This window comes from Acanthaster planci, linkage group LG06 (genome assembly GCF_054643075.1).
Source record: "Acanthaster planci isolate LZ-2023a linkage group LG06, COTS_SCS, whole genome shotgun sequence".
In the NCBI taxonomy this organism is placed as follows: Eukaryota; Metazoa; Echinodermata; class Asteroidea; order Valvatida; family Acanthasteridae; genus Acanthaster; species Acanthaster planci.
In genome coordinates, this window is record NC_141782.1 from 19,599,348 (window position 1) to 19,625,231 (window position 25,884).

Sequence of the window (25,884 nt, forward strand, 5' to 3'; positions counted from 1 at the left end):
AGTTCAGGTCTCATTCCAAAGTAGCTTAAAGTGGATCAAAGTTAGTTTGGCAGTTGATAATTTTTTACCTTGCTGAAATTAGGAGATACTAGCACAGCTTTTAAGGAATACATGTGTTTGTCAACAAACTAACTTTGTTTACCCTCAACCTCTTCCTCAGGGTTTTGATAATGCCAGAGGGAAAGCACAACCTTCACATGCGATATGCTGAGGAATTCAACCGACACGCCGAGATCTTCCTTGACTCTTCTGCCAACCAGAATAGTTCGTTGTAACATGCAACTGAAAACCATGTCAGAAAAACTACTAATTTCTTGACAACTGTGTTTAAGAAATTTGGAGGATTATGCCTGCAAATCCTAAGAGCTATGTATTCCTCAGTGCTGTTTCACTTTGAATCAGAGGAGATTGCATTTCATTTACATGTATCTCTTGGCTTGTAAAGTTTCTGGTACTTTCTTAAAGCAAATCTATTCTTTATGATGTGTTGTCTATTTGACTGTTAACAACTTCTGGACATTTAAACACATTTGGCCATCTGTATCTTTACAGGCACAGCTGACAGGTTTAAACCATCAGACGCACTTCAGCTAACCTCCAGCTGACAGGTTTAAACCATCAGGCGCACTTCAGCTAACCTCCAGCTGACAGGTTTAAACCATCAGGCGCACTTCAGCTAACCTCCAGCTGACAGGTTTAAACCATCAGGCGCACTTCAGCTAACCCCCAGCTGACAGGTTTAAACCATCAGACGCACTTCAGCTGGCCTCCAGCTGACAGGTTTAAACCATCAGGCGCACTTCAGCTAACCTCCAGCTGACAGGTTTAAACCATCAGACGCACTTCAGCTGACCTCCAGCTGACAGGTTTAAACCATCAGACGCACTTCAGCTGACCTCCAGCTGACAGGTTTAAACCATCAGGCGCACTTCAGCTGGCCTCCAGCTGACAGGTTTAAACCATCAGACGCACTTCAGCTAACCTCCAGCTGACAGGTTTAAACCATCAGACGCACTTCAGCTGACCTCCAGCTGACAGGTTTAAACCATCAGACGCACTTCAGCTGACCTCCAGCTGACAGGTTTAAACCATCAGACGCACTTCAGCTGACCTCCAGCTGACAGGTTTAAACCATCAGACGCACTTCAGCTGACCTCCAGCTGACAGGTTTAAACCATCAGACGCACTTCAGCTGACCTCCAGCTGACAGGTTTAAACCATCAGACGCACTTCAGCTGACCTCCAGCTGACAGGTTTAAACCATCAGGCGCACTTCAGCTAACCTCCAGCTGACAGGTTTAAACCATCAGGCGCACTTCAGCTAACTTCCAGCTGACAGGTTTAAACCATCAGGCGCACTTCAGCTAAGGCGCCAAGTCAAAATAGAAACGGTTGACCAAGCGGGAAATGGTTGCCCTTAATCCACTTTCAAACCGTTGCCCGATTCAACTGCAAGTGGGTAATGGTTGCAAGACACCGTTTCCCGAAAGAGAATTGGCTATGCGGCAACCCCTTTGATGCATACTACCATCTCCCCCACCTTGGTACAAAAGCCCTGACTCCCAGCTTACCATGAATGGTTATTGTGCATCGGCTTTGTTATGTTAATTGGGCCAGTTCATCCACAGGCTTAGCACAGCTTATTCAGAAGGGGAAGCAATTAATCTCTTAACAAAAGACTAACTCCATCAGAGTCAACGGGCCTATGTGCATCACTAAGTCTCGTGTCACTGAATTAAGATCTGTAGTTTTCTTTCCCAAAATCTAGCACTGTCAGACAGTGATTTCCACATCACAGATTTGTCAATAATTGGATTAGACAATAGAGTAAATGGAGAAGATTATAGATGCAACAATCACGGGACTTCAAAATCAATCTAAAATGTGAAATAAGAAAAGTCCACTAATGTTGGTATGGGTAGCGTGGCAAACTGAAGAAAAAAATCCTTATCCATTTAAGCGGTAGTATAAACCCATCCTTAACCCCCCCCCCAAAAAATTGTTGACATATCAATGGGCTGGGGTCCCAGCTGTTGATAAACAGCTCTAATGACTCAACCACCAGCCACAATGGAGTGTAATCCTTAAAGCTCTCTATTGTTAGAAAACATCACCCAGGAGTGGTGTTCATCAAACCACAAGCATTTAGCTAGTGACTCCCTATCGTTGCCCGCTTTACTCTGAAGCGGGTAAGGAGCTTATCGTTTATGTATCGTTTCCCACTTCATGAACCGTTTCTATTTTGACTTGGTGCCTAACCTCCAGCTGACAGGTTTAAACCATCAGACGCACTTCAGCTAACCTCCAGCTGACAGGTTTAAACCATCAGACGCACTTCAGCTGACCTCCAGCTGACAGGTTTAAACCATCAGACGCACTTCAGCTGACCTCCAGCTGACAGGTTTAAACCATCAGACGCACTTCAGCTGACCTCCAGCTGACAGGTTTAAACCATCAGGCGCACTTCAGCTGACCTCCAGCTGACAGGTTTAAACCATCAGGCGCACTTCAGCTAACCTCCAGCTGACAGGTTTAAACCATCAGGCGCACTTCAGCTGACCTCCAGCTGACAGGTTTAAACCATCAGGCGCACTTCAGCTGACCTCCAGCTGACAGGTTTAAACCATCAGGCGCACTTCAGCTGACCTCCAGCTGACAGGTTTAAACCATCAGGCGCACTTCAGCTAACCTCCAGCTGACAGGTTTAAACCATCAGACGCACTTCAGCTAACCTCCAGCTGACAGGTTTAAACCATCAGACGCACTTCAGCTAACCTCCAGCTGACAGGTTTAAACCATCAGGCGCACTTCAGCTAACCTCCAGCTGACAGGTTTAAACCATCAGACGCACTTCAGCTAACCCCCAGCTGACATTTAAACATCTCACCTGTTTGTTTTGTACTCGCGCATAGTCTGAGAAGTCTGTGGAGATATTCAATTGTAAATTTGGTGGGTCCTTTTTGGAGAGTCAACTTTTTTTAATACACCCTGTAGAAGGCACCACCAGAGGGGGCAGTTGTTTTTGCTTTGCTGGAATTGATCAGAAACAGTGATGCTGCTGGGAGAAAAATTATTTAGGAAAATCTCAGGGAATTTTGTATATTTCGTTTTCCTTCTTTTTGTAATTGAAAAGTTAGCATGTTGTAGTTTTTTCGCTGAATTTAATTGGAAACAAAGGCATCTTTTTAAGCCCTGTGTGATTGTATTTCTCCAATTTTTATTGGTTGTTTCTTTATTTAGCCCAATTTGACAGTTCAAGGGTAATACCTTGTCATTTTTTCAACGCAATAAGGTCCTCAAAACTGGGAAAGTTGGAAGTAAAATTCAAGATGCAGTTCAAAGAATTTATTGATATCTTAATATGCAACTTCAAAATGGTGACTGAAATCTATGGAACCTACAGAGATATTTTGTTATACATAAAACAATTATGCATCAAGAATGCAAATAAACATGAAATAGTTTGGGCTTTTTCTCATTCTTCAAAATAATCTGTATGTGTACCTAGCATCTAGGAAATTCAGAAAATTTGAAAACTGTCTAAATTATTAACTTTGTAAGGATGTTTACACACTTAAGGACTACGTAAGATTACAAAATTGTCGAGGTCATTTTTGAATCACTTCAGATATATCTTTGTGCATCTGCAAGAACCGTGAAGACATTGTTCGTGTTTTTGGCTTCTGAGGGGCCTCTTGCAAACCTGCCAACTTAGTACGATTTAGCCATATTTCTTGGGGGGGGGGAATTATTGAAAATACAATCTCAAGTTTTCTCCCCATAAAATGCGGGTTTTGACGATTTTGACCAAGAAAAAATCATAGTTCAACAGTTGCAAGTGTTCATTATGCTAGAAAAAAACTGCTGCGAAAGTACATGTATATATCCGGCAACCACCTGATCATTGTGATGATTGGCTGCCCATGAAATATCAATATTCATGTACGCATTAGTGGGACTCTTTAAAGCCACTTGTGCATCAGTGGAAGTAGTGACAAACAGTCTCCGGTATTTTATGTAGCACACGTCACCGTCACGGTAAATATGCAGCTTGAAATGAGGTTAGTAAATTTTCCACTTTTGTCGATAGATAGAGGCTTCATGGCAACTGGCAGTGGGCAAAGAAATTGTGACATATATAATTACACTGCTTTAACATGTTCTATGTTTATCGTTTTTTATGAGATTTCAAACAATTTTGGGACATAGACTCATCAGTAAGTCAGTGCAACACCCGTGTATGAATTGTCTAAAGAGGGTCCGATTTGGATGCAATCTTTGACAAGACTAATCCTCAAGTTATAAATCTGCGGAAATAAACAAGGATGGAGACATTCTACGGCCGGCCAGTGAGCAGGCGACAAAAATCCATGCCAGGAAATTCCAAAAGCCTGGACATGCGATGTGCATTTCAAGATTTCATACTTTGAAAACGTGATCAATTCAGGTGGGAATAGGGCCGTCTCACTCTTCAACCTCGGTAATGGAATTCTCGTGTGATTATTTTATGCATGAAGAAGTGTCGACGCAATCTAGTACGAGTTGGTCAGTCGGACTAGACCCAATCCAGATAAGAGGTCAAAACGATCACGTGGGGGAATATGCTTTTTTTTTTGCAAAATACGATTTTTTAAAGGAAAACGCAACTTTCGAATTTTCAGAGTACAGTTTCGATATTCAAGAGGTTGGCAGAGGTCTGCTCTTGTAAAGGGATACCATGGTATAATTCTTAGTACTTCCAACATTTAAGTGGAATGCACTTCTAATTTCCAGCCAGATGTATTCAATGAAGATCTTCACATATATACCACATTTCAAAGCGATCAGGTATGTGATCATTCCCCCCCTCCACCTGGCTGTGGCTCATTTAGGGTTAAACAGAAAGGGCATCACAAGTTATTCTCGGATGTAAAACACACAGCGAGTGGAGTCAACGTCATGCATAGCTGAGTCTCCGTGGGCGTCCTCCCACACTCCAATCAGCAGCTCCCTGTCATTCTTGCTCAGCTGGCTCCCGCACATCCGCAGACTCTTCAAGCCCGCCCTCGCGGGGCCGTCCCTGGCCAGGACGAGGGACAGTGATGCCAGGAGGTCAGTTGAGAGGGGTGCGCTGAGCCCGCAGCCCGAGAGGTCGAGGGATTCCAGCGAGGTGGATGCGCCAGCCAGGGTCTGCAGGAGGGGGCAGATGCTGACTTCGGTGACGTGGGTGTTGCCCGAAAGGTCCAGGGAGGTGAGGGGACTTCTGGCTGACAAACACCTGAATCGGAAACACAATGTTGGAATTACTGGCCTGGCCTTTGTCACTACTCTTTTAAGATTTGACAAATAGCATTCCTGCACCAAAAGCCACAGCAGGCAAAAGGCCTCAGTACAGCAACCTCAGTCAGGTTTGTGTCCAGAGCCTAAAGGGAAGGCCAGGGAAGCCTAAATGTGCCTTGTTGAGTCCGGAAATGAGCCCAACATTCTGCACGACAAATCGGTCTTTTGACTCAAAACGGGCATCCCCACCCAGTACCAAGCTTACGAGGGCTTGCCCCTGATGCTCGAAACATCATGTGCATTTATGTCCACCTAAAGTGGGGGTACTTCAGTATATTACAGAATTTCCAGAGAGTTGACGGTGCCGTAGCACCTGCCCGCACCGCATCCACGGTCGTGTAGGCTTTCTGAACACCACCAAGTGTTTAAATTTCTGGCGTTTTCAAAGAGAGGTGTTGGAAGACATTAATATTCTAAATAACACATATTTGGAGAAGATATTAAAAGGCACTATGCAAAACCAACATGCCAACCTGGATCCCTGCCTTAGTCCTTATCAGGTAATTTGTAAGCAGTAATGGACGCAATCTGTAACTAAACAATAACATGTTTTAGGGTGACTCAGCAGTTGAGACTTCAGAGAAAGTAGGATGTGACCTCACGAATTCCAAAATTGATGTCAAGGAAAACCAATTCAGAGGGGACAACTCTGGCCTGCTAATTATAGTTAATCTACGTTTTAGTATCTGAGGGAAATGAGTCTTGTCCAGTCCAGTCGATGAAGGAGTAGACATACCCGGTGATGTCAAGAATATCGTTGTCTTTAAGATGGCAGCCAGACAGATGCAAATCCTTCAGTGAACAATCAGGCTTGAGGGAAAAATTGAAAAATCATTAGGTGAACAGGTGTGTCTTAACAAACATTTGTCTGTAGGCCATAAATATTGACGGATGGCATTGTTCAGTCCAGGCCAATCACGTATAAGAAAGTTACGAGAAAATTCCAAGTCACAAGTTTCTTAAGCCTCAGATGTGAATGCTCAAATGGAACAACCCAAAATTCTAAACAAACTTTTCTAATCTTAAACGTTTAGTTTGAAAATCTGGAACAGCAGTTTTGCTGTGGCATCACTGCATGCTGGTGTTGTATTCAAGTCCATCACAAGTAATTTCACAAGTCCAGTCACATGTCCCGTCATAAGGCCAGTTATAAGTAACACGGTGAACAGTGACAAAGGAATGCTTTTGTCACAGTTCAATAGCTTATGAACTGGCTTAAGACTGAATGACTTGTGATGGACTTACAGGGATTGGCAGAGTCTTGTGATGGACTCGAATACAACACTGCTGCGTGCTTCGTTACCAGTAAACTATCTTCCTTTCTGCTGAGTCTAACCTGTGACAGAAAAGACGCCAGATGTTTTGCAAGGTTACTCCCTATGGCGGACGAGATGACACAGGACAGATCCAGAGACGAGACAACGTCGGGGCTCAGACAGCGCAGAAAGAGCTCCACTCCTGTCGAGCCCAGTGCATTGTGGGAAATACGGAGCGAGCGCAGATTACTCGCACCTGTAAACACAGTTGGGTAGGGACAAAAATGGTGATAAGTATTTTCTTTCTTTTAACCCTGGCAGTTTTAACTGCCTAACTGTCAGCTGCCTATCCACAGGGTTTTCATGTTTCACTAGGTCCAACAAGATAAGGATTCAAAATGAATTTTATTTTTGAAATGATGCACTTGGATATTTCTTGTCTCCGACAGATATCCTGATTGCAGGACCCAAAGGTGTGTAACAAACTTTGACATGCCAGACAAGGACTTAAGGGGACGAAAATCGAAATGCTACAACAATCAGTTCTTTGATCTTCATAAATATGTTGCACTTCGACTGGCCGGTGAGTGCTTGAAATCATGCGAGGTCTAGTAGAATGAAGTGGGGGTTTATTGAGTTCCTCACTCTGGAAAGCCTCGGTCAGGGCTCGTCGATGAAGCTGGAAGAGCTTGGCAGTGAGGTCACATGACGTCAGTGAGAGCTCGGCCAATAGGCAGCAGTGGCTGATGAGCGCTGCTAGGTGAGGGGCGCTGGCATCAGTCAGTGGGTTGTAGCTCAGGTTCAGCGTCTCCAGAAGCTGTTGAGAAAAAAAAAAAGATTGTCTTCATATTTCTCCATGCTCTGAGAAAAATGTGCGCAATACTCGCTTGCCAGTGGAAATACAGTATTCTTGCAAATAAGTGTACATTTCTGGTCCACACGGTAGCTCTCAACTGTCATAATAGTACAAACGAATTAGAGACATGGAATATCTGAGACACAAACCACTCATTGTTCTCATCAACCGTTATTAAAAGAGATGGGTTCTTTTGGACCATTTCACAGTCAGTCCGGGGGCGTCCCCCAGATGTAAGCTCGTTTCTGATTGGGACAAGCACTGTTCTTTTGAGAACTTTCTAGAGCATTTCAACAAATGAGATGTCCCCTAAAGTCCTGAGGTAAAACAAGTAACTTATTTCCATAAGCCTCTGGCTAACGTTAAAACCTAGAAAGACAGATCTACAGTGGAATGCTGCTATGACGAACAAGACGGGGTCCACACTATATGTTCGGTACAGCGGTCATTCGGTATAGCGAATTTAACTGCCGAATGTTTCGTTGCCATGTTGAATAGCGTCCTTGCTTGTCTAACCAAAGTGCACCCTCTTGTAATACCTTGGTTCGCTGTTTTCGTGATGATTTGCCGTTGCATTCAAGTTTAAGGTTTCGAGAAATGTATCTGTTAATTATTTTTGTTTTTTATTTAAAAAAAGTTGATATCAAGTTTATCCTAAAAGTTGTGAAACTACCGCTCAGGATCGATCTCTGATGCATGCTGTGGCGAATCTCGGTTGATTTGTATATCAGCGGCGCCCTCTTTAGACTATTACAGTGCAATGCCACCGTGCACGTACGTGCGGTTTTCTTCCGCACCCGATCATGTGGAATCACAAAACCAGTGCCTATTCAATACCGTTGACAACTAGTGGCTTTCCCTTCTAATCCTTGGGGAAATAATGGCCACTTGTCACTTTCTAACATAAAAAAACACAGACTGTTTTATCATGTTGACGTTCGGGAATTACAAACGGCAACTGAATAGTGTTCGGTAGGTTCTGTGCACAAATTATTGGGAGCCAAGGACGATGTTCGGTACAGCCGAATGTTCGGTATAGCGTCATTTGGTATAGCGTCGTTTGGTATAGCGTCATTTGGTATAGCGTCATTTGGTATAGCGTCGTTCCACTGTATTTGAATCCAGTGTTGTAGTCCACACGATCCCAAGACCAGTCCCAAGACCAGTCCCAAGACCAGTCCCAAGACCAGTCACAAGACCAGTCACAAGACCATTCACAAGCCCAGTCACAAGTAGCAGGGTGCACAGTGACAAAGGAATGCTTTTGTTGCAGTTCATTTGAATAACTTGAATTTAGACTGGAGGTCCTGTGCTGGTCTTGTGATGCCGTAACCACTTGCTGCCGAGGAACCGTACGTGTGCACTGCATTTTTAAAAGCACCCGGCAGCAAGTGGTTGAGAGGTCTTGAAGAAAAACCTTGAATCCTCCTTGAAATCCAGATCAAGTCCTACCTGTAGTGGTTTGGCATGACCCTGTCCTTGCATGGTTGCCCCCACATTGTCTCTCCCCTCGGTCCTTTTACTCAGTCCCTCCCGGAGCAGCTTCAGACCCTCGGGGCCGATGGCATTGCCGCTTAGATCCAACGCGGCCAGGTTGGGCAGGCTGGTCAGTGCGGCCCCTAGCGATGGCAGGGAGGCGCCGTCGATGCGGTTGCCGGGGAGGAGGAGCTTGCGGAGCGAGTACTGACACTGGAGGGCCAGGAAGAGTGGGGCGAGATGCTTGGAGGAGAGGGCCAGGCTGGACAGGTCCAAGGTGCCTGGGGTGGACTGGGTGAGTTGGAGGCGGTTGTGTATCTTGGGATGGTCATCTGAGTAACCAACGATAACAGAGTATTTCAATACTGAGGCTCTGCTCTTTCCGTTTTGTGTTAAGAGCAATGAATGCTTGATGACACCAACATTGCACCAACAACCTGCTTACTAGTGCAGACCTCTTGTAATCCAAGTTCCCAAGATCAACTGGCTGGTTCAAATTCAATATGACCAGAGGGTACCAGAATTAATGGCTTTTGAAGCCAACTCTATTGGGATATTGTAAGTTTTAAAGTTAGACTTTTCCCCTAACAAAAAAAAAAAAAACACAGACGTTACCAATGGAGTACTAAATACTAACATCATCTCTAAGTTTTATTGCAATTTCCAAACCACTGAGAGGTTCCTATGCATTGCTGCATTTGACCTTTTGAAAGTTCACTCTTTATCCATCGCAAGTTCGTTTCGTATTACATTGTTACTCATTGGAGGGTTGAAGTCACTGCTCCAAAAATGAGAACACAGAGTATTCTAATCTCTTCCCCATGAAAACATCTACTGCTATAAATACTCTGACGAAAGTATTTACCAGTTTTGGCAGTTTCACAAGCCCGTTTGTATCGCTCTGTAAGAGGAGGAAGGTCCCAGGACTCAACCTTGCCAACCACCTGCAAAAAAGACAGGGGCTTCTCAAAATAACAAAGCTCAACAGTTATGGCTTTCAAACTCCATTTGAAGCCATAACTATCAATTCAAACCCTCCATTCAGAACTTGAATAATTAATATATTTAACAGATCAACATGAAATTACTATATTAATCTGTTCAACATTGCTTCAACTGTCTGTTTAAAAGATTTTTTTCTTTTTAATTATATACAGCAAAAGATGACAGAGGGTGTAGGGGCAAAAAATACTCTCAAAAAATCTGGGGCCATTTCCACAGAGCTGCTAACTGCTGAAATATGCTAAGAAAGGTGAATATTTGTTCAGCAGAGATAGGTTACCAGCCAAAAAGACATGTTATGCATATTGCTTGTGATCAGTGCTCTGCTACTTATTGCTTAGCGTATAAATTTACTAAGCAAGGTTTTCTGCCAGGCAGCTCTATGTAAAAATTATTACAATGACTATGACAGTAACCAGATATTCCTCAGTTGGTTTCAATGGATTTTCACGACAACTTACCTCCTCATTGTTACTGAGAAGGTCTGTGATACTGTCCTCTGGGGAGAACATGGCCCCCTCACCCGTGCACAGGACCAGCTTTGGCCGTAAGCCACAGGATGCAAAGTAGCGCTTGGAAGCCTCCTCGCACAACCAACTCATATCTCTGGCCTCTCTGAATGCAGAGTGGAAGAAAAAGATTGTTGTGCCTGTGGAGGCTAGCGGATAGGGTTTGTTACTCCCGATCGGGGGGGGGGGGTTCCCTACTTGCCTTGCTCCATCCACTTGCTCTACTTCAATAAAGCTAAAGCAGTAAGCCCCAGATGAAGTAAGAGTACACGTATACAGTCCTGAATCCATTCAAGCTACATCAAAGGTGCTTGATATTGGGGGTTAATACTGAAATGTTCATCAGCTGATGATGAGTTTATAGAGGCCCCATGACGAATAAAATATTTGAACTCTGAAATACTGTCCTCTACCTGACTGGGATGAGGAATGTCTTGTCCTGAATCTTGACCCTGACTCTCATGGCAGCTCCAGCTGTTGGAGGATGCTGCTCTGATGTTGGACGCTCCTCTCGTCGCGGACGGAGATCCTGGATAGGCTCTGGATGTCTTGCAGATGGTCTTCCCTCGTCAAGGTCCTGGTCATTTCAGAGTTCATAAGTTAAAGGACAAGTTCAGGAAGCTGGAAATTAACTTTAGATTATTTATTAAAATAATGAATTACTTTTTAGCTCAATCAGAAGATGGTATACTTTCCTTAACCACTTCCTGCCAAGTGTAATTTGCATATGCGGGACAAGTTTCCTGGCGATTTTCAAGACTTTCCGTTTCAAAATTCTTTAAAAATTCATAACTTCCTCAACTGGACGCTTACACCCACACGAATGACTGTGTGGTTTCTACACTAATCTGACAGGCAACCTCCATTGACGCCCGGGTATTGCAGCCAGGCCTGCTGCCCAGTAAAACGAGCTACAATTGTGCATAATTTCCTTTGTTCCTGAAATTGGCCCAGTGCGTTGCTGAATGGCAGTGGTGTCTTGTCAAATGCGTCTAGATTAGCATGCAGTGGTACTGCATCACTCATCACTGGAGTACTTTTGTCCCCACTGATAATCCGCGGGCGCTGAATGCTGAACAACAGTGGTATACCATTTCAAAACAATGACGGATTACACCTGCTTATGTCAGCACTCTGTGCTGAAAAATGTTGACAATTCCCAGCAGCTCGGTCTTTTGTTCCGAGTACGGTCTTTTATTACAAGGCCCAACTCCTTTGGCTGACTTCGGGCACTCCGGCTATGCATACAAACCTAAGGTCTCCAGTACAAGGAACCCCAGCACTGAGTGGTTAATCCTGAAAAATCCTACAAAAAAATACTGGTAGATGTTTTTAAGGATCTGAGAGAACTGAGAGGGTTAGGGTCGATCAGCTTATAAGTTTATAAGACAAGTTCAGGGAGGGCTCATACAAACCTGCATTTGACTAAAATCCATTTCTGAATCTGTCCTACTATCTCCTTCCTCCATGAGAGGGGAAGGCACTCGTCTCTCCTCCATGGCATGTCTGGATATCACAGCAGTTCCCATGTTAGTTAACTTTAGTTGCCTCGACCTCTTGGACTTTCGACTCAGGAACGGGGGCTTCTGGAAGCCTCTCAACTGACTTTCACTAAGACCTGGAGATGAAGTGCTTGGCAAGGACGAGCCAGAATTCCTGAATACGTAATCTACGTCCATTCGTTTGCGCTTGCTGGGCTGGGTCGCGACATCTTGAACCAGCCAATTGTCACCGCCGGTGTATTCCTCCTCTGGTATCAGAGCTGGCGTGTCATTGGTCGGCTTCGGTTTGGAGGAGCCCGCTGGGGCTGGGCGCTGAGAGATTCTTGTTGCTGCACTGCCAACGTTAGACACTGCAGTGATATAGGCCTGTCGGGCATTTGACGCATCTGCTGCTGACGTACTCTGGCCATTTTGTAAAGGGAAAACACTGATATCATCATCTTCAATATCGTAAGAATCCTCATCAGACACTAGATCGCTTTCAACCTCTGGTGCATCTCCTGTCCTATCTGATGTTTGTAGCTGCCCTGGAGTTCTTCGGGCCCGAGTATGTGATGTCATAACAGGCATTGCATCCTGGGATATCTCCATGCCTTCATCAGAGTCCTCTCCCGCATCGGGGCCAGGCAGAGTCTCAAAGCAGTCCTCATCGTCCTCCAAGTCACACTTGCTGTTTCTCCCTACGTCCCTCCGAAGAAGAGATGTCCTGCGTCTGTTTCTTGAAGACATGGGGTCTTTCCCCCCAAGTGATCTCTGATCGTCTCTGGCAGGAGTGGATCTACATCTCGAACCTGTCTCCCCACTTCTAGAATTGCCACTGGATGCTGTTTGCTGGTGACGATAGGAGGTAGAGGCCTGACTGGGTCCATCTTCTCTGTCAAACAGATCGGTGTTATCCAAGGCTCTTCTCGGCCTTGGCTGAGATGGCCGAGGGTTGCCTAAAACAAATGGGTATCAGAAGTCATCTTAGTTAGGCCAAAAAAAAAGGTCAGTCTGTGGTCAGCGTCGACTTAGAACATGCGCATTTTCAAAACAGCGCCCTCTATTTCCGCACCGCCTGAATGTTCGCAAGTAGACTGATTCCTGGCCACAAGTCCATAAGTCGGAAGGGCAATTTGTTAAGGGAACCAGACTAATGGGTAGAACCAGACGTGGGTAGCTCGTACCCGGTGATAGATCGGTTAAGACTGCATAATGTTGATGTCGAACACAAACAGATGACCATGGGTAGGTTACAAAGTTGCAGCCAGCTGATCAACAACAATGGCGGTATGACGTGCGACGTGCTACTACTAGCCTTTGCTCTTTGATTAAATATGCCACTCATTTCCGTGACTGTTGCCAGTCTTTCAAAAACCACCCCACCCCCCCCAAAAAAACCGCATCGCTGCATCTATTCTGGAACTTTGGTCTGACCAGAGACTGAGTATTTTTTTATTTCGGCCTTATTTCTCAGAAAGAATCTTGTGGGTTGCAGCATCGGAGCTAGATTTATTAAAGTAAAAATGTCGACAAAAATGCACTTTTAGAGGGGTGGGAGGGGAAAGGGTAAAGTACACAAAATATGTCAAGTATTGAAACAACCTGAAAGTTTGAACCAGAGTGGTTGATCGCTGACAATCTCACCAAGTCAGGTTTCAAATTCGAAAAGTTTTCATTGACATGACAGTAATTAGGAAATAATTTTAAAAGTAAACTTTTGGTTAAAGAAAAATATTACTATTCAGTTTTGAAGTATTTGTGCTCACCTTCCCTTGTGGTTTGCTGAAGTGTCTCGGCCAACTGTTCTGCATCCTGCCTGGTACCCTGATCAAGATCACTGGCGTACGTCTCCAACCACTGCGACAGTGTGTTGGCCGCATTCAGGCCCTGCATGAGTGAGTGTGGAGAATGCATGTTCACACCACTAAGCTTTTACTTTGGCAGACTGGCTTCCAAAATGGATAGTCACTGGAATTCACCTGTATCAAGATCGGATCTTCAACACTGACCATAATTTTTAAAATGACTTGGAATGATAAACATTAAAAAAAAATGTACCCAGTGAAGCCAACGGATCCATAACAATCAGCAATCCATAACAATGATGTATTGATGAAGAAAAATTGCTTTATCTGTAACATAATCAGCAGAAAGACATTAGTCTCTAATTACTTCAAGGCAACCAAGTAACCAATGAATGTTTGAATTTCAGTTGAATTCAAAGATTTAAGTTTAATTGGAAAATGTCTATCAAAGACGACATACTTCAATTTCCCCTTCAAAGTCATTCTGATATTGACAACCTGCAATTCAATAACATCAGAGTATTCCAGCATTGCAGTCAAGTACTTCACAATACTTCAGTGGCTTCACAAGAAGTCGACACAAGTCCCTGAGTCTCACTGTGAGCCACAGGCTATCAACACATGAACTGCCTCAAAGACACTCCCTGGTTATTGTTCATCCATTGTTAGTATTAGAGACACCAAGAGAAGCAGTAGAGGCACTGTTTGTGACTAAGTCATTCTGATATTGACAACCTGCAATTCAATAACATCAGAGTATTCCAGCATTGCAGTCAAGTACTTCACAATACTTCAGTGGCTTCACAAGAAGTCGACACAAGTCCCTGAGTCTCACTGTGAGCCACAGGCTATCAACACATGAACTGCCTCAAAGACACTCCCTGGTTATTGTTCATCCATTGTTAGTATTAGAGACACCAAGAGAAGCAGTAGAGGCACTGTTTGTGACTATTTGAATGAACTTATAAAGTAACTATAGAAATGAAGTACAACACCGTATGACAGCCTCTTCAAGATAACAACCTTGTCATCCTTGGCGTGGATGTTGGCTCCTCTTTCCACCAGCAACTGGGCCACGTCAAAGTTGCCGCCGTTGATGGCGTCATGGAGCGGGGTGATGCCACTGCAGCCGTCCCCGCCTCGGTCGTCGATGTCGGCGCCGTGGTCCAGCAGCGCTTCCACCACGGCCAGGTGGCCAAAGTTGCAGGCCTCGTGCAGCGGGATCCACCCGCAGTAGTCGCGAGGGTTGACCGGGTGACCCTGAGGGTAAGAAAATTTAAAAAATTATTCACCCTTCTTCAGCTCAGGTGCAGTTATTTTCTTTGGGCCAAAAAAAAGTCTCCGGTTTCTGGTCAGCACGCGCATCGCCGTAGACCTGCGCATCAGCAAAATAAAAAACTTTCTTATTTCTTATTAAATGATGTCCAAAAGCTGCCAAACATGCTTAATTGACTGGAATCCTGCTACTGCGTAATTTTAACCTGTTTTTGATGGGGTACAGTTGAGTGATACATGTATGTACAGTGAAGGAGTCCCTGTAGTCCCCCATACATTTAGTCGGGCACTCTTTTTCAGATGATGTTATTTCTGTATTATAGATTTACATCTGGGAACCAGACAAATGAGGTGGTGTTATGTCCTGTGTACATGTACATGCTTTTTAACAGTAAAAATGCGGGGCCAGTCTATTTTAGTGTTGGCAGCAGCCGGAGTTACGTGCACATGCAGTCACGATGGACATTATTGTACATTATTTCCAGAAAATAAAAGTGAGGGTAAAAAAAAAAGCTGCGTCGCCGCACCACTTTTGGAATCAGCTCATGACCAGAAACTGGAGACTTATTTTGACCTTATGGAGGCTGTAGAACATGAAACTTTTGTGCTCGTTTTGCAATGCACCTGCTAAGGACACTGCTATTCCGGACAGAAGGGAGCAGAGCTGCTGGCATGCTCCATTTTGAAACTCACAAAAACACATTGTACTGGATGCAACAATTGACATTCTGACCAACTTTTTGACCCATAGAAAAGTTGCTTTAACAAAAACAAATAGCATAACCTTATGTCTTCGTGTCAGAAGTCATGCCTTTAGCTGTGATATACTGATAAGTTAATGTTATCTAAAGGGATACAGTTGGATTTATATCTATCAGAAGTTAACCTGATAATTCAACATTCTATGCAAGGAGTCACCTGCTGTAATAACTTCCTGACTTGTCTGATGTTTCCGTCGATGCAGGCTCTGTGAAGCAGTGTCTCTCCTTTCTCATTCCTCTTAGCAAACTGGCAAAATGAATTGGCACGAGCAAAGAACAATTCAGTGGCAATGAACGAATCAGTCCCCCTAGGCATCATTCCTGCATCTCGTCACAAATTCAGCGATTCTCCGGACCTTTCAACCTGAAGAGACAACCTGTTTAGTTATTATACCTTTGTTTTCCTTGCTCTCTTGGTAGCCAAAGATCGGTCGTATTCCTCCTCAACCTCAGACTCTTCTGCAGACACACAGAAAAGTTGATAAAAATGGACAAATTAAAAAGTTAAAATGCAAAATATCTGCTTGTGAAGTAAATTCAATGAATCTTTATACTTTGCTGCTTGTACTGTTTGATTTATTTTGTTTTAGCAATTGTGACTGTTCGCCCATTTGTGTTTTTCAAATTGTCTGTCTGTCGGTTTGTTGGGCTGTTTTTCTATCTAGGCTATACTGTATGTACTTGTTCACCACTGTGAGAGCTAAAAACCAAAAATAAATTGCAGCTCTGCAACATCTGCAGAAAATTCATCAGTGAGGGGTTGAGACTCAAACTGAAACATTGTTATCAGTGTGCTTGAAAAGAGTGAATTGGCAAAAGATTCCGAGTACCTGATTCGGAGAGTTCCAGCTCATCCACCTCCCAGGATTCGCTTTGCTCCTCCCCTTCCTCCTCTCCGCCCCCATCTCCTTCCCCCTCGCTGATCTCATCCTCATCGTCCGATGCAATGTCGTGCTGCTCCTTGAGATGGTGGATCTTCTCCATCGTGCTGCCGTACAACAGCTCCTGCTTGTGCTTCTGCTGGAGGAGACCCATGGACTTCAGAGCCAGCAGCTGAAGATCGGAAGAAATGTTTTGTATTTTTTTTATAACTGCAAGTCTTGAGAGGTCAGGATTAATGCAGCTCCACTGGTCGCCGAAGGAAAACTTGACAGTGTTTGATAAGCTCAACCTGGCGTCACATTTTGATGGACTTTTGTGTCCTTTGTTGTTCTAAGATTATCTTCAACCGGCAGTCTGTCCTCGCTGGGAAGAGGATACGCAACCGCTCCAGAGTTCACTGGTTGTCATTCTGTCTGCCCTATAATTTGACTGGACAACTTGACAAGTTGGTGAGAAGCCGGCTATCCCACGTCAGCAAGGCAAAGATATAATATTCTAAGTGCAAATCTTGGATAGACCGGGCAGAGATGGGCAGAATTTGTTGGCCTGGATGCAAGCAGGGTAAGGTCGGGGAGGGAGTGGGGTAAGAGTAGGGGTGGAGGAGCCTAGGGTGGGAATGAAGAAAAGGGCCGTTACCTGGAGCTTGGGATGTTGGGACTTCTTAGCAAGCTCCGCGGCTGTCTTGTAGGACTGATTGATGGTCTCGAATGCCAGCCAGGATCTCTCTTGAGCATCGGCAATGTTGAGCCACGTCCTTGCCTCCTACAAGGATGAGACCGGTAACACAGCCTCTCAGTAATGTCCAACAAAACATCCATGAACATGGTGGCCAACAGATCATTTATGTAGATGGCTGTACATTGAAGCACATTGTGCATATTATTTCATGAAGTGGTTAAATGAGGCCTATTGCCCATGACATCCTATACCCCCAGAGACATCCTTCTATTTCAGTTTCCATTTATTAGCAAACGATCACATTACCATGTTTAATGTTCACACTCCACAGGAAATTTCATTAGATTCTTCCTCAGACTTCAAAATCTTCCACAGTGTTAGAAAACAATAGTTTCATCGTCATAACAGCTTTCTGTAGGACATCCTCATGAATGTTGACGGATTGTTACAGGTTATGAGAATGCAACATGGACGTTGGAATCACCCAACTTTCATCTTGGAAAGCACCGTCCCCATAATCTCCTTCATTGGTCCGAACTGCCAAGGTAATTCAAGTTACTGAGGGTTCTTTTTATCCAGAGTTGTGCATACCTCTTTCGGGTGACCTTTTCTCAGCTCCAACTCCTTATGATACATCTCGATGGCCTTGCCATGCTGGCCGTCATCTGCGTAGGTGGTCGCCAGTGAAATAAAGATGGGCACCAGCTCTTTTGGGTCACACTTCAGGGCCATGGCACAAGACAGCTACAGAGAATGAATTCACACACAAAAAAAACAAAGCTCATCAAAATTTCTTCAGGGTAAAACAGTTTGTTGTTGACCACTGGTCAGTATTCCGTGGTAACCACATGCACAAACTTATCCAGGATACCAGGCAAAACTGACAAGCGGTTTACCAACTGTAGCTTAACATATGTGCATATTGCACACTACCAGTGCGATATTTGATAGGTTTAAAGAGCACCTCTAAGGAAAATAAACGTGGAAGTATCAAAATTGAACGCAGTGTCATTTGTCTTCACAGAGCTCAACATACACAAGGGTTTATCCACTATGAACACAGGGAGAGGGTTCCCCTCATTCTCTCTGTTTTCTCCAAATGATGCAATCTACATTCAGCATTCGCATCTTGGCATGAACCCAAAAAAAGCCCTTTTTAGCTTGTTATTAGTTGAGATCGGAAGACAAATGACACTGTGTACGATTTGGATGCTTCCACATTTACTTGAACAGATAAAATCAGAGAAAATATGTTTTCCTTAGAGGTGCTCTTTAACCTATGGAAGAACGTTAATCTGCATTTTGAAGAACCAGTCAAAACCATGCGGTGGCTTAGATCAACCTGACAAAAGGTACCACTAGTATATTAAAGCTATAAATTTACTACACAAACTCGCTGGTGAGCCTACCTGTTTCTGGTAGTAAACAGCAGCCCTGGCAAAGGCATTGACCTTTGAGCAAAGGTCACCGAGCGACTCGTACAACGGAAGTCTCTCTCGGTAGGCAGCATCTCCCGCCTCCTCAAGCTCCTCTTGAAGACGACAACCGTGGATTGCTGTGAACAAGAGCACAATCAACTTCAAGTTTAAAGACTGTAATTTGCTTTTTCTGAAAAGTAACGGGTGGACCTCATAAAACACACAGAGAATATACAGGTGTAGAAAAGAACAGCAGTACGACCAAATTTAACTCTGAATCACAAAGAATATTCGCTACGAGCCTTCCTGATTCCTCCAAAATATATCACAGGAACGCAAGGGAACATACTGTGTAAGTTTCAAATGAGTCAACCCCATGTCAAAAATGCGTGACTGTCTTTTCCCAAATCCTGGAAATTATCCCAAACCTTCTGGTAGGAGGATCTGTAAAAATCTGAATCCGAAAACATTTGAAGGGTTTGAAAAGATTAGGGTTCCATATTTATCGTGTACTGTTTTGCGATAATGATGTGTGGCAAAATTGACCTGCTTTGAGAGTCCGGATGACCAGCTCTCTGTCCTCTGGTTTCTGGGAGCCCAGTTTGTAAGCTTTCTTGAGGCCTCGCTTGGCAGCGTGGAAGTCTCCAAGCAGGATGAACACCTGATTCAGCAGAGAAACAGTCTACAATTGTGTAACACTCCTTGGCATTTCATAAAGCCTTGGGGACACCATGTCACAGTACCCTCTGTTTAGCCTCGGATGCCCTGGGTCTACATCTCCCCTTGGGGGTACTTAACCCACTGACCACATGATAACAGACTCAACAGGACCCATGAAGGGTTAGTTAGGGTTAGCTTCTAACAGAAGGCTTCCGAAAGGGCAACACATACCCTGCTGACTCATTCTTTCTCTGGAACTGCCATGTTGGAACAAAAGCGAGGCTGCACTTGCAAAACAAAGACTAAGGCTGAGTCTAAATTTCTCGGCTATGACTTACAAAGACACAAATATCTATGGGAAATGGCTACAGCCACTAGCCACTGGCTGCCATAGCACAAGTGTAATTATCAGCTGTAGCCATGCAATTCATACTTGGCCATAAGGCCAGCTGAGCTCCTACACATTGCAAACCACTGAAGCATAAAATTGATGCTTGTCGGTGCAATAAAGCTTGCTACAGTCATACATTACTGAAAGGCAAAATCCTTATTACTGGACCGGGACTATTTCACCATGACACAAGGAATATGTAAGGCTCTACTTACATTAGCTGAGGATGACAAGGCTTCACTCTCCAAGTTCTTATCCTTGAGTCGCCTGGCAACCTTCATGGCATTCTCAAAGGATCGCATCGCTTTGGTGCTCTCCCCGGTCCTCTGGTAGATGTCGCCCTGGGAGCAATGACTCCTGTACAAGTCCTCCAAAAGCTGGTGCTTCCTATAAGAACATAAGGAGATAATGAAATAACCTTACAACCTGACATCCCCAATCTTTGTTCCAAGGTTTGGTTACTTGTGAATATTTACCCAAACTAATTCTAATCCACAATGAATGACCACTTGGGGACCATTCAGACGAGTTCAGTAATTATTGTAGATATTCCTGTAACATGATAATCAGGCAGAGGTCCAGTTGCAAAGGAAAAAGTTATAACTGACTGGAAAATCATACTGGTGAGACATTTCTCTCTTACTGATATTAGATGTCGGTAATGGTTAAGATAAATTATCATGCACTTGTTCATACCCGCCCAACTTCTTTCTGGACATCTGCTCAATGTCTATAATTTGATCACGCTAATCCTTCTAGATCCTGACAATTTTGAAGGTATTAAGAAGGGGTTCTGAGGATTCAGAAAGGTACAGCCCAACCACTTTTTTTTGGGGGGGGGCTGACTGTTCCTAGAAAGTTCAAGGATATACCACAGCACTTCTGCCCAGGACAGGATTTTAAAGGTTCGGGAAGGTCCCTTGAAAATGGCCAAAGAACGTGGGATTAAACAGTGTTCCTAATATTAAGGCCAATAGTCCTTTCATTCCACTACTTACTCAGCAATGAAGATGGCCTGCTTGATGAACTTGGCCGAGTTACCATTGTCTCCTTGATAGTCGTATACCAGACCAATGTTCAGGTACAGTCGGGCTTTCATTTCCATCAGCTCCTTGTCTGAGACTACGCCCTTCAGGAGACCACACACTTCCAGGCTCCTTCAAGAAAACAGGCATCCATTTTTTTTTTGCCTTTTCTTGATAATAAAATGACGCATATTAAAGCAGGCCTTGGCTCATTCTTTCAAGAAAATCATTCCAGAAAAAGATGATGCGTCAGTAAGACCACAGGTTTTCCCCATGGCTATTTCTATCGATTTCTTCGATTAAATCGAACTATTTCTCAGATGTAGGATTCAATTTAATGGCATGGCCTGGCAGATGTGTTAAAAGAAATCTACATTCGAGGCACACAGAATCGATCCCTCTGTTCATTCACTGAAGGAGTGGAATCACGATTCTGCTTCCAAGTTGGGAATCCATTTCTATTCTTGCACAGACTTGAAGAGCACAACTAATCAATCATCTTTGGCTGTAATGAAATTTGGTTCAGTATTCCATGTTGGTTTTCATTGTAAAATTTCCCGATAACATCTCTCTTTTGCTTTGTCTTTGAAGGTACTAGGTAATCTGTAAAGCTGTTTTTTAGACACAAAAGCTTGATCTGTCCACTGGGTAAATCCAATTGGGTGCTCAGGCTTCAAAAACATTCCAATAGTGTAAAGTCACCATAAACGATCTCTTGTAATATATGACGTGGGAAGAACTCTTTACTGAATCATCACAATATTTGAGTATCCTAAACGCGAAGTTAAAAAGGAACGAGCCTTAAAGAGGTGTTTAGAAAGTAAAATGGTTCACTTCTTTATGGAAACAAGTCTGGTGAATTTGTTTGTGTTCATGGCACTTTCAAACAGTGATGGTTTGATATGGAATTCTTTCTTCTGCACCTTCCTCTGCAGTCCTTACTTGAGGAATGACTCTCGTGCTTTCTGCAGCACATGGATCGCCTCATTGGGATGATCCTGTCGCATGCTCTCCCCCTGGATTAAGAATGTCCGGCCGATGGTCGCCCGCGCCCGCTGCTCCTCGACGTGGTTCTTCACCGAGCGCGCCAACTCTAGGTGGCGCCCTTGGTAGCGGAGGGCCTTCTTATAGTGGCCCAGCTGACTGTAGCATTCGCCAATCTTTCGGTTGGCGATGGCAGCGCCGATGACATCCTGCAAGGACTCAGACAGCCGTAATTCCTGCTGGTGTTCCTTTATGGCTTCCTCGTACTCTCCTGATAACATGAATGTATTTATTAACTCACGGTTAGAAGTTTTCATTTGTCTTATTTGTCAAGATAAATTAGAAAAGTTTACAAACATGACTTTTGCCTGGTTGAAAACTAATAGTTGGAAAAGTTAAAGTTGAAAAGCGCCAGTCAAAGTTAGTTTTGCTGAACAATGTCCCCTGGGCTAGTGAAAAGAAAGAAGTCAACTTGCCTGGTGGACTAGTTACGAAAAGCTTAAGGCCTGATAGTGGTAACTAAAGTTGAGAGTACCGCTGGGCGAGTATATCGATTAATCGACTACATCGGAAATAGTTTCTTCTACTCATTGCACTACTTGTGGATTTGAAACTGTTCGATTAATCGTGCCCACTCGATTAGTATCTGCAAAGGCCAATAGTAGTAGGACCTACCATGTCGGGACAGTAGTTCTCCCAGGACATTGCAGAGCTCAGCTTCGTCCTTTAGTTTGCCACTCGCTTGTGCCTTAAGTTTGGCCTTTTGGAGTCCTGTTGAGGGTTTTGAGTTGTACATTTAAAATGGTAAGCATGATGATTTGTAAGAGGTAAGGAACCAATAAGTGTCATATGTGCAAAACCACTGAAAACTGTGGTTGATTTCAACATAGGGGAGTCAGGTTAACAAGGTAGTACTTTCCTCACCTTCCACCTCTGTGGTCTCGGGTTCGATTCCCGGCCCGGTCCACATGTGGATTGGGTTTTCAGTCCCTACCTGACTCCGTAGGTTTTACCCAGAATATTCCTCTGGGGTTTTCTACCCACCTCTAAAACTGTAACTGCTTTTTACTGTTTCCCTTTACTGATGTTGGTGAATGTGGGTTGTTTGGCGGCTGCCCGAGGCGCCCTTGTGTGCCATTGGATCAACCATGTTTACATGTAAATGTATTCACTGTTCCACGCTTAATGTCTTCATTGTACAGCGCATTTGAACATATCTATATGAAATTTTCGCTTTATAAATGAATAAATTATTATCATTATTACATAACCAAGATTACTGCCAGTCCAAAGTCAGTGAACTGATACAATATAATTACTAAATTCACCTTCTGTGACTGAGTGAGTACATGGCCAAGCCATTACAACACACAGCTGAAGGTCAGGTGACCAAGATTCAAGAGCCACCACACCCATCGCGTTCATTTTTGAGTTTTACCTCAAAAAGTTGAAATATTATCTATCTATAATTTTAAAATGATCCCTACAATACCTTTTAGAATTTGTCATTTCCTTTTTTTGATTTGTGGCTCTAACGTCCATGACTGTACAGTCTCCAGTTCCCTAATTTCACCACCTGTTGTAAAGTCTAATTGGTTTCACAGTAAGTGGGAAATGAGGGACGTGGCGGCTATACAATCGCGGATGTTTGAGGAATTTTTTAAGGGTAAAAAAGTCTTAAATTGCCCTAGCTCTGAATCCCACATCATGCAATATGTGTACAAATTCACTGTGTCAATGTATGGATCCTGATGAAGATTTGCCACACTAATATTTTAAGGTCTATCCACAAACATTCACCTCTGCATGGTCAGTTGCCATGCCAGTATACCAAAACATATCAGGACTATTAACCGATCACATATCCATTGCCATTTTAAAGTTATAGTTGACCCTTTGCAGTTTATCTGGTCACTTCAATTGTTGGGTTTTTTTTTCAATAAAAAGAATATCATGTTTCACACTAAAAGTACATTAGGCCTACCTTTGTCCAGCACAATCATTTAAAGTGCGCAACTTGCACAATATTTCTTGCGCACTTTTTATCAGGTTGGCATAGTTTAAATCTGTGCAGGTAACACTGAGTGCAATCTTTGAACGTGCGCAATTTTAGTGCCTCAATCTGTGCAATTTTAAAGGGGTTATGATGGTTAGCATTCAACTGGGCGGGGGATTCCTATTTCCTTAGAAGCAATGATCTCATGGGAGTGCAGCGGCCATCGAACCCCATAGTTCTGGGGGTAGCCTACAAAATGTACACGGGGTCCGGGGATGAACAGCGAGACAAAATCATTTTCGGTGATTAATGAGTCTTTTATTGCTGGAAAAGCTGTTGCTCAAAATGACAAATGAAAGTCTGCAAACAGCATGCATGGTAGGCCCCATGATGATGATAAATTAAAACTAATGTTGGACATCTCGTACCCGGGACAATTCATACTCAGGACAACTTGTACCCAGAACAAGTCATGCCGGGACATGTCGTACCCAGGACAATTCGTACCCTCCCCCCCAAAACTGTGGGGTCCGACGTACGCTCCGCTCCCACGGCTGAGCAGACATCAGACCCCACAGTTCTGGGAGTATTCATACCCGGGACAACTCATAACCCAAGAGAAATTACATTTTATCATACAGGGGTAGGTTGAAGAGACATCACATCAGAATTATGGTATAGGATATTGAAAAATCGTAAATCAATTTAAAAGCAAGTAAAATGCATTTTATTACCAGGTACGAATTGTTCTGGGTATCAAATGTGTCGGGTACGAGATGTCTCGAGTATAAGTTGACTCGGTACGAGTTGTCCCGGGTACAATGTCCCGATTCTCGCAGTCGGCATGACGTCACTATGGACTTTTAACACGGTAAAGGGGCAAATTTACCCTTTGTGCTATTCAATAGTGTACCAAAGTTCCTGGATGTCTCATCGCGAGAATTCTCAGTCAGGATGATGTCACTGATTCTTGATTCTTCTCTCTGATTGGTCATTTGGTAGCTATTCTATATTTCACACTCGGGGCAAAAATAGTGATGCCGTCTATGGGGAAAATCTGAATTATTGACTGAACTCTTATTCCCTTTACATCAAATGTGCCTGAAATTTCACTATTTATGCGCTATGAATATCACCAACACTGTACTGAAAGGGTTTCAGTTATATTTAGGCCTATCATGTTGCAGCAAAAAGGAGGAAAACATCAGAATATGCATATCCGGTATATCCCTGTACAAAGTGAATGAAGAGGAGAGGCTCTTTTTTACAATCTGTCTCTTTTCTGTGGTGGCGACAGAAAACAGACAAATTGTAAAAGAAAGCCACTACAGCCCTACGCGTGGGGCTACCCCTACGCCCAGACGTGAGTGCAAGCCAATAGTCCTAAATCATTAAACATGTTAAAAAATGGAGCAACCTCAGACCGCCAGCATGGCCAGTGACCGCGAGAAAAGGCCTAGGCCTACCATCAAAACATACTTAACTTACGTCTAAACTCCTTTTTGTCATTAGAATTCATGTCCTATTAATGCAAGAGCTCACAACGTGGATGAGAAGTCCATTAATTAATCTTGTTTCGAACGCTGCCTCGATTTTTTCACTCAACATTTTGTCGACCCGTGGAACTCGACTACAGAGGGAGTCGCCATCTTGAAATTCCCGCGATTGGGAATGCTCTTTTTTTTCCGGAGGGAAATTAATTTATGGTTAAATATATTTAAAGCTTCTATAATCTTGTACGACTTATCACCAATTTATGAAAGCCCTTGTTGATGGAAAAAAACAAGCAAATAATAGTAGGTTTGCCAATGCGATGAAATAATTTGTCATTTCAAAATAAATTTTGGACCCAACATAAACATTAATAAAACTTCTGGCAAAATAATATCCAAATTTTCAGGGATCCTCTTCAATTCTTTTAACAGTTACTACTACTTCTACTACTAGTTCTTATTGTGTCATTTTGTCCGTCACACACTGCCACTCTTGATTCTCAAAAGAACAAATGTCAGGCGATATCAGTCAGTTTGGCCTGTGGAAATAGCAATGGTAGATTTCTGAGTCGTAGGGAAAGTATTGTACTATATTAAGTGAATTCATAAATACC

General features: G+C 43.5%; 2 protein-coding genes across 4 annotated transcripts in view; one reads left to right on the plus strand and one right to left on the minus strand.

Moving 5' to 3' along the window:
• LOC147798929 (serine hydrolase BPHL-like) overlaps positions 1-3,459 on the plus strand; it is a 10,468-nt gene extending 7,009 nt beyond the window's left edge. For all 3 annotated transcript variants that reach the window (XM_087138228.1, XM_087138226.1, XM_087138227.1), the window contains one exon: positions 161-3,459. In XM_087138228.1, coding sequence (XP_086994354.1) covers positions 161-275 — 115 coding nt within the window. In that variant the 3' untranslated portion in view covers positions 276-3,459. The remainder of the gene's footprint in view (positions 1-160) is intronic.
• Positions 3,201-25,437, minus strand: tonsl (tonsoku like, DNA repair protein). The gene is made up of 23 exons (XM_022238878.2): positions 25,266-25,437; positions 22,457-22,552; positions 21,740-22,052; positions 20,771-20,929; positions 19,988-20,159; positions 19,268-19,382; positions 18,713-18,858; positions 17,895-18,047; positions 17,262-17,387; positions 16,574-16,796; positions 16,138-16,202; positions 15,901-15,990; positions 14,731-14,967; positions 13,669-13,789; positions 11,834-12,858; positions 10,832-10,995; positions 10,371-10,524; positions 9,773-9,851; positions 8,884-9,239; positions 7,221-7,392; positions 6,656-6,831; positions 6,056-6,129; positions 3,201-5,257 (listed from the first exon to the last, which is right to left on the minus strand). The coding sequence occupies exons 1-23, from the start codon at positions 25,294-25,296 to the stop codon at positions 4,897-4,899; spliced, it is 4,608 nt and encodes a 1,535-aa protein (XP_022094570.2). The 5' UTR covers positions 25,297-25,437; the 3' UTR covers positions 3,201-4,896.
• Between the last annotated feature and the right edge of the window lie 447 nt (positions 25,438-25,884).

Bases quoted from the DNA above. Each gene is read 5' to 3' on its own strand.
- tonsl (XM_022238878.2), bottom strand. From the start codon at position 25,296: ATGAATTCTAATGACAAAAAGGAGTTTAGAC. The intron at 16,797-17,261 runs GTAACGGCCCTT...TCCGATCTTCAG, and splicing joins CCCAACATCCCAAGCTCCAG to CTGCTGGCTCTGAAGTCCAT. The intron at 7,393-8,883 runs GTAGGACTTGAT...TTTTCTCAACAG, and splicing joins GTCATGCCAAACCACTACAG to CTTCTGGAGACGCTGAACCT.